Raw genomic sequence first — 14,020 nt, 5'->3', positions numbered from 1 at the left:
AAGACTTCAATTTTACAGAATGAAAATTAATCAACAGTGCAGGTTCTATCCTTCAAAAAAAAAAAAAAAGCTAAGGAGAACAAAATACTTGTAAAAGTACTCTTTGAAGACAGGACAATACACTATAATGAACAGGGGCTTTGGAGTCTGGGACTTGTGTGCTAGTTCTGTCGTGGCCACATTTAACCCCTCTGAATTTCAATTTCCCAGCTATAAAATAAAAATTACCTCATGAGTCACTGATGACAAAATAATATAGAGAAAATGCTTACTGGGGCTGGTAGAGCAGATACTTGTATATGTTCATACTCTTTTGTAGTAAAAGCAAATCTCAGTTACTGGTTGAATTGCCATGACAAAATTCTGGGTGCAAGATCCTTCCTTCACCTCCTCTCTGGAGAGGTAACCCTATTATGATGGAGCTCAACATGTAGGAACTAATTGAACATTCACACTGTCATAGATATATCACATATACAAAGAGTATAGTAGCTTTGGTGTCTTAAAAATACTGACAATGTATTTTCCTTCAGTAGCTTTATGGATTATTTCATTTTATCATAAAACATTAGAAGGTAATATATTTGACTTGTTAATAAATTATTTTAGTAATGGATGAAATACTGAGGTGATACGGTAATTCCACATTATTCTTTTAACTTAGGGATAATGGTTAATTCTCAGATGTGGTAGAATGGTTATCTACATCAAGACAAACAATAATCAAACAAAAAGAATGTAATTGGAAATACGGAATCTTGGCTCAGTCCTCTTATTTAGAATATAACACCTAGAACAAGGTTTCTCAATATTTCAAACTGGATAATTCTCTATTGTTTAGCGAGGGGGCCTGTCTTGTCTTGCCCAACCTTGGCCTCTCCCTACTAGATGTCAGTAGCATGTTCCACTCCCTCTTCTCAGTTAATGATAACCAAAAAAACCCCAACATTATCAAATGTTCCTTAAAGGGCAAATCTGCCCTGGGGTTAAGAACCCCTGACCTAGAATGAAAAACTTAAGACAACAAAAATGAGAATTACATGTGGTAAAAATAAAATTTGTGGGCTAGTGATGTAGCTCAGTGGAAGGTGCTTGCCTAGCCTGCGTAAGGCCATGGATTCCATCCCCTGACCACAAAAATAAAAGAAATTTGTAGCGGGGCGGAGAAGAAAGCTATGTAGATTGCATAAAAATACAACTAATGTACTCTAGAAATTTACAATTAAAACTTCTATCACATCTTCTCATCAAAACATAATTTTAAAGTTTTTCAAAAGTTAAATCTTTCAAACTATGTACTTTGCATCACTACCAGAAAGAGTTGTGTATTTTGCAAACATGTTCTTCAAGTTGACAGGTATACTGAGGACTTGCCTGCCCTAACCCCTCATGACATAACCTTCCTCACAGAAGCAGGCAATTCAAACTTCATGTCGAGTTTGAAAATATCAATGCAGAACATTATCTTCCTTAAGGAAGTAGGTTTTTCATGAAATACACCTGGTTGGAAAATGGAAACACAGAAGTCAACATGTTCTGAAGTGAGAACTAAGGTAACGTGTAAGACTTCTTTTAATTTATGCTCTCGGGGACAGCTGGACCCTGAAAGTGCACTATGTGTCGGTTTCTTAATCTGTGACACAGATATAATTGGCTCCATTTCATGGAACCTATAAAATATTTGTCCACTTTTATTTTTTATTTGTGAAGAACCCAGGGTCTTGTGTAGGCCAGGTAAGCACTCTGTACTGAGCTACCCCCACACACATTCATTCATTTTTAAGATTGTAATAGAAAATAATCTATGACTAAAAGTTTAGAAAATTTTCTCAAGATTAAATACATTATAGTAATTACATACTAATTAGATCTGATAGGATTTTAATTTAATAAAATAAAATCAGAGACATTTATTACTTTTCCCTCTTCACTTCTATACCCTATCCTGATAATGAACAGTATTTACTAGACAAACGTATCTTTAATTTATCCATTTCCATATATTTTCCTATAAATTTAAATAAAGAAATCAAAAGCCAGGATGAAAGATTTTGTTTAAAAATCATTGTTAAATGAAGCTAAAAAATATGAAGTGCTTCTCTGGTACGTAAGACTCATATATTCTCTTGTGTGAAAGAAGAAAGGAGATTCTAAAACTTCTCTTGGAAAAAATGATGAGAACAAGATATTTAAAAAATCTTGTAAATCATGAAAAATATAACTTTAGAAACAGAATACAAATGTTAACATCACTGACTTATCTGCCATTTCCAGGAAGAGTTAAAAAGAAAAAAGAAACCTATATTTTAGGCAAAGCAATTCAAAACCAAATGCAATTAAAACATATTACATTTTTCTACTGAATTCCAATATAAGACCAGCTCTGTCTCCTGAAAACTTTGTGTAGAAATGGTATTAAGATGGTCAGCTGGGGGCCGGGGAGATAGCTCAGTTGGTAAAGTGCTTGCCTTACAAGCACAGGGCCCTGGGTTTGATCCCCAGCACCAAAGAAAAAAAAGATGGTCCATTCTTAGGACCCCAAGTGAGCACCATGCCATGTGCTATGCCCACACTTACTTGCTAGCCCTTTCTACCTTCTACAAAAGGAAATACCCACATAACAAAAATTAAAGCTCCATTGCTTAAATTTACAGACCTATGTCTTAGCAGACAATCAATAAAAATTGTTTCTATATTAATAAAATACATCAAGCAACTTCTAAGAAACAATTAAATGGTCCTGCCAAGGGAGTCCCCCCCAAAAAAACTGTTTTCTGGACCAAAGCGGCTCATCTCATAGATGGTACGCCAGCACTGCAAATTCACACTGGATCACTGTATAAAGCACAGGGAACCACTTTAGCTTTACTTCTAAGCATCCTTCAGCTCTTGTCCTCTGTCCACTTAGAACCAAGCCGTCTGCTCACCTCCTTTTGTATACTTGCTCCCGGTGATCTACTTTATTGCCCCAGCTCAATCCAGGATGAGGACTTTATCTACTTACGTGCGGACCCGATACGAGAACTTGAGATACGCCCCTCCCTGCTCAAAGGATGTCTAGGGCACCCGAACCTTAGCAAAGCCCTTTCAAACATCTGCTGTGTCCCTTATCTCAGAAACCACCACCACCATCCATCATCTGACCAAGATAGAACTAAGAAGCATCTTTGCCCCCCACCCCCCACCTCCAACATCAACCTAATCACCAACCCTTGTATATTTCATCTCCGAAGTCATTGTGGAACCTACCCTAGTCCAAGCTACCAACGACTCTATGTGAACCAGTTCAGTAACTGGTTTCTGTTCCAATTGATTCTCCACACTGCTACCAGGTTAAGCTTTCAGAAACCCTTATCTAACGATGTCAGTTTCCGCTTAAAGTCACCTAATGGCTTCTGAGTGCCATTAAGATCAAGTCCCAGTTACGAGACCTGACCCTTCCTTCTTCCATCTCTAGTCTCACCTCTCCTACCTGCCGCCATGCTGAACTCCCTTCAGCTCCAGGATATCTAGCTCTCTCTGGCCTCCAAGCCTTCACATTGGCAGTGGTCTCCTCAGGTAAGGATCTCAAAGTCCCACCCCACCTCCCTTTCCTCCTCTAGAGACTTTGCTAGAGACTTCTTCAGTCTGAGTGTAACTGTTACTTCCTCAGGTATACCCTTCCTGACTTCTGAACTGGCCCACATTCACCTGCTTTATGAACCCCAAGTGTCCTATCAAAAGTCAAGTCGGACACAAAGTCACATTCAGTAAACATCCGCTGAATGAGTTAAACGGGGAGGAAACATTCTAAAACAGCAATGGTGCTGAAATGCCACTCCACAAGTTAAAGAGAAAATGCCCCTGGACGTTAGTAATCCTACACAGAATCCATGACACTCACAGGTTCTACCGTCTTATGGAAGGAGAGGTACAGCAATGGCACTGTGACTGCAATATGTGATACCAAGTGAGACACACAGCGGGGACTTACTTTAATAAGCGAATTGCATGGCTAAAGCCGTCACCTTCAACTTGCACTCCTTGATGTGGAATCTCCAGATTGGACAACTGGAAAGAGAAAGGCACACGTTCTAACCGACCATTAATTTTACAAAGGGAAGGAACTACCTTTACTACGTATTAGTATCTCTCTGTTCATGGCGTCTGTTTTAGGGCCAGACTTTCCCAAAGTTAGAACATTATCAGGAATGAGCATTATCCCCATCGTTAGATTCCCAGGGAAACTCATTAAATCCAGTCAAACTCAAAGCTGCCTCAGTCTCTAGTTTTTTCAAAACGCCTTCACAGGTGGCAAATCTTCAAAATTCAGGAGATTGACCTAATTTTTTCAGTGAGTCAAAAGTAATCCAGATTCAATTCTGGTAGTTCCAAATGAAGCAACTGAAAAATAAGACAAGTTTTCTTGTGTAATTCTATTGTTTGTTCAAAATAAAGCTTAAGTCACAGTCATATCTTATTTCTAATCATTAAACAATTACTTTTTAGTTTCAACTTTGACGAAATACATTTTGAACAATTAAATCATTTTCTATGTGAAACCCAAGAAAATAAAATTTCAAATTTATGCATTTTCCCAATGAAATCTCTCTCCCAATTGGAGAAGTCAGAAAGCAAGTTAAGGAGATGAGTGTGGAAATGGTGCCTAAAAACCCTTTCTATGGAAACACGAGCTGTTAAGGTATGCCAGAAAGCCATCTGAACGACCAGAGAAAGGCTTGCTGCCCTTGGTGATACTGCTGGGTCTTGTATGACAGAGGATTTATACATACCTTGTTCCAGAAAGAATTTAGGATAGCTCTAATTATCTCACTGAGGCCTACCTGCTCTTTAGCCTAGGAAGGGCAAAGGTTTAGAAAACCAGTTGCTGGGCACTACAGGTTCAGATTCAAAGGGAAATAAAGTGTGGGATGGCGATGGCTCAAAAAAATGTTGACACTATTCTATAAATCAGACAGATAAACATCCCTGGTAAGGTTAGATTAGTTACTCATATCTCAGTGTAAATTACTGGAAGCATAGAAAGGTGCTTGCCTTTGCTTTAACAGAGCTACAATTTTCACTAAAAGAAGTAGAGTGAATTTTTATGAGCTTGACTGAGTTCAACAGAGCATCACAGAATGTTCTTATAGGTCCTACGTGTGTACAGGTATTCAGAGAAAACATACGTCTACAGGCATCAGTCTAAGGGGCCTGCAAAAACACACATTTTCACAAATTCTGGTCTGTATTTGGAGAAGAGAGGACACAAATGCACTGCACTGCACTGTCCCAGCACCATGTATCCTCCCTTCCCATAACAAAGGTAATAACTAAATGACAGTCATATAATCCATCTAAATGACATGATGAAAGAGTCCAAGAACATGGTAAGTAAATAGGAAACACGAATACTTTGTACAGTTTAGGAGCCATGACCAGTTCCCAGACAGAAGGACATTCATCAAGCTCACTCACAGTTCTAGGAGCTAGGGGCCATTAAGGACATGAGGACCTATTTTAGGTGTCTGTTTCTGGGCTTGGGTTTCTCTCTGGGCTACCGCTGCTCTTTGCAATTCCACACCTTATCCTCTTCCTGCAGATCCCAAAGCCTGCTTAAAGCAGGGGCTGGCAAACAGTTCCTGGGCCCATTCCAGTCCACTGCCTAGTTTTTGTAAGTAAGGTTTTACTGGAACACAGCCATGCGCATTTGCTTAAATATCAACCATGGCCAGTTCACACCGCCACAGAATGTTTGAATAGCTGTCAGAGACTGTATGACCCACAAAACCAAAAACATTTACTCTCTGGCCCTTTACAGAAAAGGTCTGCCAACCCACTTAAAGGCCTGAAAGGTATACTGAAAAAGTCTTCCCAAGGCCATCATAATCAGCCCAACTGAAAAAGCCCATTTTCATGTTTCTGGGGCCTCTTCATTTCCAATAACTTACAGAGAAGGGGATTCGAACAAAAACTACAACTTTAAACTAGAGGGAAATAGGTAGGGTTTTAGTGTACCACTTTTGAAGGATTGCCAACCCTTGGCCAAACCCCTTTTTGGAAATACAAAACATTCACATTGTTACCTCCCTTTACTTTCATGTTTGGGAATCACACTGGATATCACAACTACATATTTTTAAAAGACACTGATTCTGCTTAAGTCCATTGCTTCTTCCATGTGACAATAGTAAAAATTTAGTTTAATATTTGTTCTCACTTGCTTCTCAGAAAGCAGCCCAGTTTTATTAGTGCTTAAGCAACACGCACAGCTTCACCAACTCAAAAAAGAGCCACCCCTTTATTAAATAACCATCTCTAACAGGCTTAAACAATGCTCCAGATAAGAAGGAAAAGTAAGGTGTTAATTCTTAAAAGCTGTCCATTTTTTTTTTTAAACTGGGAAGAATTTACTATCCATTTGCATAAAGAGCAGAAGGCTCAGAATCTGGAATAGAGAGATAAAATAATTTAAGTTATGTTTTACACGTACACCATGAGAGGCTGATTGTAGCCCTACCCTTCCCAAAACGAACAGGATGACAACCCTTCTGGTTCATCTAATCAAATCCACGAAACTCTAGCAATGAGTTTTTTAAAAATTCACACAGAATATTGAGAATAGTTCCAAAAAATTACCTCCAACCGAAGTCCTACAAATGGCATGTTTGTATCACACATAGCAACAAAGTGAGCTAGAACTTTATTGAAGGCACACGTTTCTCCTGATCGCTTGGTTTTCTTGGATTCTACTGGACACAGATCATCAGACAACTAGGATTAAAGTAAAACAGTACAGATGACGCAACTCAGTAAGGCAGTCACACCAGTCACAAGACTCAAGGTCAACCAAAACAAATGTTGCACCTTCATCAAGGGTTTATTGAGGAAATATTAACCTGAGCACTGATCATTTAGTTGAAAATACTGTGTGCTTAACAAGTTCACTTGTGGAAAATGGTGTATAATTAATTAAAAGAAGCACCAGTAGCAAGAAAATGTAGAAAATTGTTACTTAAGTATCATTGCTGCCCTTTAAAAAATCTTATCTTTTCCATATTAAAAATGGGTAGGGGTTGGGGATATAGCTCAGTTCATAGAGTGCTCGTGGTCAAGCACAAGGCCTTGGGCTCAATCCCCAGCACCGCAAAAAAGAAAAAAAACAAAAAATGGGTAAAGAACACACAAATGGGTAACACACTCACACAAATTCTGTGCTCACTTCTGTATATGATCATACCTTACGCTTGGTTCCAGTTCTAGTCTGTTTCCCAGGTTTTGTACGAAAAATCAAGTCCTGGACATTTTCCTTGAACTGCTGAAGCAAGAGGGCCACAACAGGGCTGTCTTCACGATCGGTGGCATTCACAGACATGAAGTAGTATTTGTATGACAGCTGCGTAGGTTTATTGGGAACCTCGAGCATCTCCACAACCTACAAAGGCCGGGACCAGAAAGGAGACTCAGAGAAATACGAAGTGTTGGCACACACCTGTAATCCCAGTGACTCGGGAGGCTGAGGCAGGAGGATGGCAAGTTCAAAGTCAGACCCAGCAACTTAGTAAGGCCCTAAGCAACTTAGCAAGACCCTGTCTCAAAATAAAATATAAAAAGGGCTGGGGATGCGGCTCAGTGGTTAAGCATCCTTGGGTTAAATCCCTAGTACCAAGAAAAAAGAGTCAGATTTTTTTCTCATAATAAGTATGGCTCAGAATTGTAAATCCCCTGTAAGTTTTATATAGACAAATCAATCACCATGTCAGAAAGCATTCCTAGTAAATATATATATATATATATATATATATTTTTTTTTTTTTTTTTTTTGGGAGGGGTGTGTAGGATACCTGGGATTGAACTCGGGGGCATTCAACCACTGAGCCACATCCCCAGCCCTATTTTGTATTTATTTAGACACAAGGTCTCACCGAGTTGCTTAGCACCATGCTTTCGTTGAGGCTGGCTTTGAACTCGTGATCCTTTTGCTTCAGCCTCTCGAGCCACTGGGACTACAGGCGTGCTCCATGGCGCCCAGCATAAACACATATTGTTTAAACAATAGACCAGACTAAAGAAAAGTGATCTAAGTAAGCCAATCATAAACCACAGCAAATGGGACATTTAAATTATTAGCAATAGGTGTTCTTGATATTCATACTTAAGGTTATAAACTGAAAAACCAATTTATGTCTAATTTACGTCTATGGTGGCTGCTACATTTTCTAGAATGGTGTCTATTTTAAATTGCCCTGCTCTTTCCCTATAACCATCAAAACACCTGAAAATTCCATCATTATGCCAGAGAAAAATGATAACTCTTTCTCACTGGGAAGAATATAAAAATAAATCCCCATTTGTCAACTGAAAACTCAACTCACTGTGAGGACCACAACATCAGCAACACTTCACAATGATATGGAGCTAACCATGTACCAGGGACCGTAAAAAGTGCCTTACAGGTGTGAACACTTTTAATCCTAAGAACCTTATGTAGCTGTATTTTTCTGAGGAGGAAACTGAGGTGCAAAAATGTCAGTTACACACCCAAAGCCATACAGCTAAGAAGAGATGGGCTCGTGCTTTAATCTTGGATGTTTGGCTATATAGAAACCTGGCTCTTACCCACTATATGAGCTTGCTATTTTTAAGATCAGGCTAAAAAAATGTAACAAAAGTGATCTAGTGACAGAAATTAATGTCATTAGAAAAGGCTCCTGCTGGACACAGTGATGCACGCCCGTAATCCCAGCAGCTGGGGAGGCTAATGCAGGATTGGGAGTTCAAAGCCAGGCTCAGCAACTTAGCGAGGCTGTAAGAAACTCAGTAAGATCCTGTCCTAAATGAAATATAAAAAAGAGCTGGGGATGTGGCTCAGTGGTTAAGTGCCCCTGGGTTCAATCCCCAGTACCAAAAAAATAAATAAAAGAAAAGGCTCCTGACCAACATATTCTTTCCTGTCTCCTCCCCACATGTTCTCTTCAGGAAAGCATCACATTGCTGATGCACCTCAGGAAACAGAAAAATTAAAAGGTAAAATGAACACTTGACCAAAGAAGACAGATGAATGGCTCAACATCGTCAGGCGGTAGGGCAGTGCAAATTAAGACTATCAGAATGGCTATTTGAAAAATCACAATACCAATTGCTAGCTAGATTGAGGAACAACTTGAACTCTGAAAACACTGCTGGTGGGAATGCAAAATGGTTGACACCTTAGAAAATAGTCTGGCAATTTTTTTTTGGTACTGGGAATTGAAACCAGGGACACTTACTTAACCACTGAGCCACATCCCCCAGCCCTTTTTTATTTTTTATTTAGAGACAGGGTCTTGTTGAGTTACTTAGGAGCTCATTAAGTTGCCAGCCGGGCTTTGAACTTGTGATCCTCCTGGCTCAGCCTCCCCAGCCACTGGCATTACAGGCCTGTGCCACCATGCCTGGCAGCAATTTCTTATACAGTAAAACACACACTTGTGTGTTCCAACAGTCCCGCTTCCAATTACTCATCAAAGAGTAATGAAAACTTAGGTTCTCACAAAAATATATGCAAACGTTTATAGCAGCTTTAGTCTCAAATGCCCCAAACTGGAAGCCACCCAGATGTCCTTCAAGGGGTGATGAATTAAACTGTAGTAACTCCATACCACGGAATACTATGCTGCAATAAAAGGAGGAACTATTATGTACATCACAGCATGGACAAATATCAGAGGCCTTATGCCAAGGGGAAAGAACTAGACTGACAAGGCAACGCCAGAGACAGAAAAGGGGGGAGTGACTACGAGCGAGCGCAAGGGTGGTTACTCTAAAAAGACAGTATGAGGGAATTTGGGGAGGTGACAGAACTGTTCCATCCTGATTGAAATGGAGGCTGCATGGTTGTATGCATTTATGAGAACTTACACATACGCTAAGATGTCTGAATGTTTCCTGTATGTAAATTATATCTCAATAAAGCTGACCAACTGGCAGAAAGACATTTAAAGGGAAACCCACTGCGGCAAGCCTCTCCTCTGTTCTTAATGTCCATGGTAGTAGTTCTTTTCACGTTTATGAACATATCATCCCTACATGATAAATCTGAACGACGTGGGAATAACCTACATTTGGTTTTTAGTGTAAACCATATGAAACAAATTATTGCTTTACCACTGGTCACTGACCCTAAAACCTGGGTATTTACTGATGCTAAATAAGGTCAGAAAATGAAAAATATATGTTAACTTTCAAATTTTATTTTGTGTGAGGCTGAGTATAAAAAATCTATATGGCCAGGTGCGGAGACGCACACCTGCAATCCCAGCAGCTCAGGAGGCTGAGGCAGGAGGAGCGCAAGTTCAAAGCCAGCCTCAGCAACTTAGCAAGGCCCTGAGCAATTCAGTGAGATCCTGTCTCTAAATAAAATACAAAATAGGGCTGAGGATGTGGCTCAGTGGTTAAGTGTCCCTGGGTTTCATTTCTGGTGCAAAAAACAAAAAAACAAAAAAACAATACGTGTTCATAGGTGTAATTACTATGCATATATTCTGCATTACCACTTCACGAGTGAGTAGGCAGCTCACAGAGAACTAAAATAACAGCCCTTTGGTGTGTGTCACATCTAGTTTCACAACAGGTGTTTTAAAATTCAGAAAAAAGTAAAATTCACATCAGTGACAGATTTATGAGCCTATGTAGAGAGATATCAGCCTACACAGGGTATCTTTTTAAGACAATATCTTTCAAAACTTTAAAGACAATTCACTCCCAATATCTTCAACCAACAATCTTGAACTAAAAATTTCGAACACCTTTGATTCTTCACCAAAAGTATCTACTTGGTGCATAAGAAATTCCTACGAGGAGGAAATGTATTAAAGTAAGCTCATATTTTAAATGCTTTCAAGTTCTAACCAATTCAAAAAAACCAATTGGAAAACAACCAGGAAGACTAAAAATTAAAAAGAAAGGATCTTATTGTATGCTGCAATGTACATGCAACCAACATTGAATATGCCTTCAATTAGAGATGAGAAAATAAAGCTGTATCAACCAGCCCATATTCAAAAGGCTGCTTTACACACGCTCATATTTAGTTAAAGCAAATAAATTTATCTAACACCAAAGCATCTCCAAACCATAACAGTACCTCACAATTTTTTTTCTTTTAATAGAGATGCCTCATTCTAATCAGAAACTAGAAATCAATATAGGAAAGATTCTAGAACGAAAGATGTAGATGACCTTAAATTCCCCAACTAAAACTTGACTTTCCTCCCTCTCTAATCCCTACCGGCTGAGTTGAGAATCACTACATAAAAGTCAAATGTTCAATAAAATTCATTTGCAAACTAAATTCAATAATAAATCATTCAGGATACTAACAGAATTATTGGACTTGATCACTCCAATCAACTTTCTGCATACTTACAATGTAGTATTGCGGAAGACGGGTAAGTTTAATAAACAGCTTATTCTTAGAAAGGTTTCCAATAGGATGAGTAGAGTAATTGGAAAGCTGCAATGTCTCACTGCTTATCGTAGGCAGATGTTTTATAGATTGCTTGCAACGCTGCTGTCCAAGCCAAAACCTTAATTTAAAAGAGATAAAACACATCATAAAACCATACTTTTCTGATTAACTGCAAGTTACTGATTTACAAATAGATTGAAGATCACAAAAAAACCAACAATGGAGCCAGGTGTGGTGGCGTACACCTGTAATCCCAGTGGCTCAGGAGGTAGAGGCAGGAGGATCACAAGTTCAAAGCCAGTCTCAGCAACTTAGCAAGTCCCTGAGCGACTTAGTGAGACCCCGTCTCAAAATAAAAAATAAAAAGGGCTAGGAATGTGGTTCAGTGGTTAAATGCCTCTGGATTCAATCTTCTATACCCAAAAATTAAAAAAAACAATCAATTGGGAAACTTAACTGAATTAATAAAAGGACACATGACCATATCAAAGAATTATTTCATCACAGCTTTGTATTGGACTGTTCTCATTCTAGTTTAAGAAGTTTAAACTGTGATGTGAATAATTTTGATTATTTATAAGGCAAAATTAACTGTAAGGCTGAGATACTAGCTTAGTTTATTATAAGGAATGGCAGACTTCCTATTTAAGAGGGCATAAACTAATCTCAACAACTGTTTTTAAAATGCTTGCACTGTTCATAAAACAAAACAGAAAAACAACAAATAAAAGTTTTTCTCTTTTCTTTTTGGTGTCATTGAAGATAAATAGTTCTAGTATTAGATTATGTATGTATATAATGCCTGGTGTATCTAGCAGATGCAAGTATTAATTACCTACTCCTCCCTTGCTTTCAGGGAAGTCCCCATATTTCGCTTTGCTGCTTCCACTAGAGTATTATTCTTATTCCCTTTATTTGGTTATACATCCTTGAGGCTAGCATAGCACATAATCAAATATGTAACAAAGGGATAAAATGATTGGTACGCAAATTCTCACTAAAGCACAATGAGATAACTATAACAATTTTCATAGCAATGTAACAATGCCAAAACATCCATGCTCATGATCACTAGATTCACCTACCTCACTGAAAGGTCATAGATCCGTTGGGGTGCTTTTACATTAGCACAGTGAATTGCATGTGGTACAAATCACATACTAGTTATGTGCACTAAAACCATGTTAGAAGCTAGGCAAGGTGGCACATGCCTATAATCGCAGCCACTTGGGAGGCTGAGGCAACAAGATTCCGAGTTCAAAGCCAACCTCAGCAAAAGTGAGGTGCTAAGCAACTCAGTGAGACCCTGTCTCTAAATAAAATACAAAAAAGGCTTGGGGATGTAGCTCAGTGGTTAGGTGACCCTGGGTTTGATACACAGTACCCCTCCCCCCAAAAAAAGAAAACCCACACTGGAGCTGGTAGCACACATGCCTGTAATCCCAGCTACTCAGGAGGCTGAGGCAGGAGGATCACCAAGTTCAAGGTCTGTCTGGGCAATTTAGTAAGACCCTCCATCAAAATTTTAAAAACATAAATAAAAAGGGCTGTGGTTGTGGGTCAGTGGTAGAGCACTTGCCTAACATGTTCAAGGCCCTGGTTCAATCCCCAGTACTGCCTAAATAAACAGAAATATGTTAGACTATACCACATTTTCAGGGTAGTTTGCTAGCTGTTACCCAAAAGTGTATAAAATCTGAAAACCATTTTATCCACTAGAACACGAATTAACTACAATGACTTTAAAAGATCAATTGCTAGACCTGGCTACTGACGAAGGAATGAAGATAAATTTTGAATACTTATCATTATTTGCTTCATTTTGGATAAAAGTTATAAATGAATATCCCGAATTTGTTAAAACTGCTTTCAAATCTCTACTTCTATGACCATCAACATGCCTTTGTGAGACTCACCTCTCTACTATGTATGTTATTAAGATAAAAACAAACAGGGGGCTAGGGCCGTAGGTCAGTGGCAGAGTGTTTGCCTAGCACATGTGAGGCACTGAGTTGGATCCTTATCACCACATAAAAACAAATAAGATAAAGGCATGCTGTTCATCTACAACTATACATTTTTTTTTTAAAAAAAGCACAGTTAAAAAACACAGTTAAGACAGATATACATGGGCTGGGGATGTAGCTCAGTTGGTAGAGTGCTTGCCTTGCATGCACAAGGCCCTGGGTTCAATCCCCAGCACCACAAAAAATAAAAAATAAATAAATAAATAAAGATAGATATACATCATCTCTCATGATTAGTACTACCATCAATCCAACCTAAATCAGTTAAAAGAAGCAAGAAACAAGCTCTTCTGCCGTATCAAAAATTTGAAATGATACACAAGGTAGTCCTTTCCAAGTGTATGCTGAATTGCTATTTTACTCTTGATTTCTGTTGTGTTATGATTTGCGGAAAAACGTTTGTAAGACTGATTGTCTAGGGCTGGGAAGATAGCTCAGTTGGTAGACTGACTGCCTTGCAAACACAAGGCCCTGTGTTCAATCCCCAGCACCTCAAAAAAAAAAAAAAAAAAAAAAAAAAGAGTGATTGTCTACACTAAGTGCCTGTATGTATATATATTCCATG

General features: G+C 38.8%; 1 protein-coding gene across 1 annotated transcript in view; it reads right to left on the bottom strand.

The window, feature by feature from the left end:
- Positions 1 to 14,020, bottom strand: part of MED14 (mediator complex subunit 14) — a 73,089-nt gene that overhangs the window by 28,559 nt on the left and 30,510 nt on the right. The window contains 4 exon segments of the mRNA XM_079122813.1: positions 3,974 to 4,050; positions 6,619 to 6,753; positions 7,220 to 7,414; positions 11,387 to 11,546. Of these exon segments, the coding sequence (XP_078978939.1) occupies positions 3,974 to 4,050; positions 6,619 to 6,753; positions 7,220 to 7,414; positions 11,387 to 11,546 (567 nt within the window).

The sequence above is a fragment of the Sciurus vulgaris genome (assembly GCF_902686455.1).
Source record: "Sciurus vulgaris genome assembly, chromosome: X".
NCBI lineage: Eukaryota > Metazoa > Chordata > Mammalia > Rodentia > Sciuridae > Sciurus > Sciurus vulgaris.
This window is presented reverse-complemented; position numbering and strand designations above follow the sequence as displayed.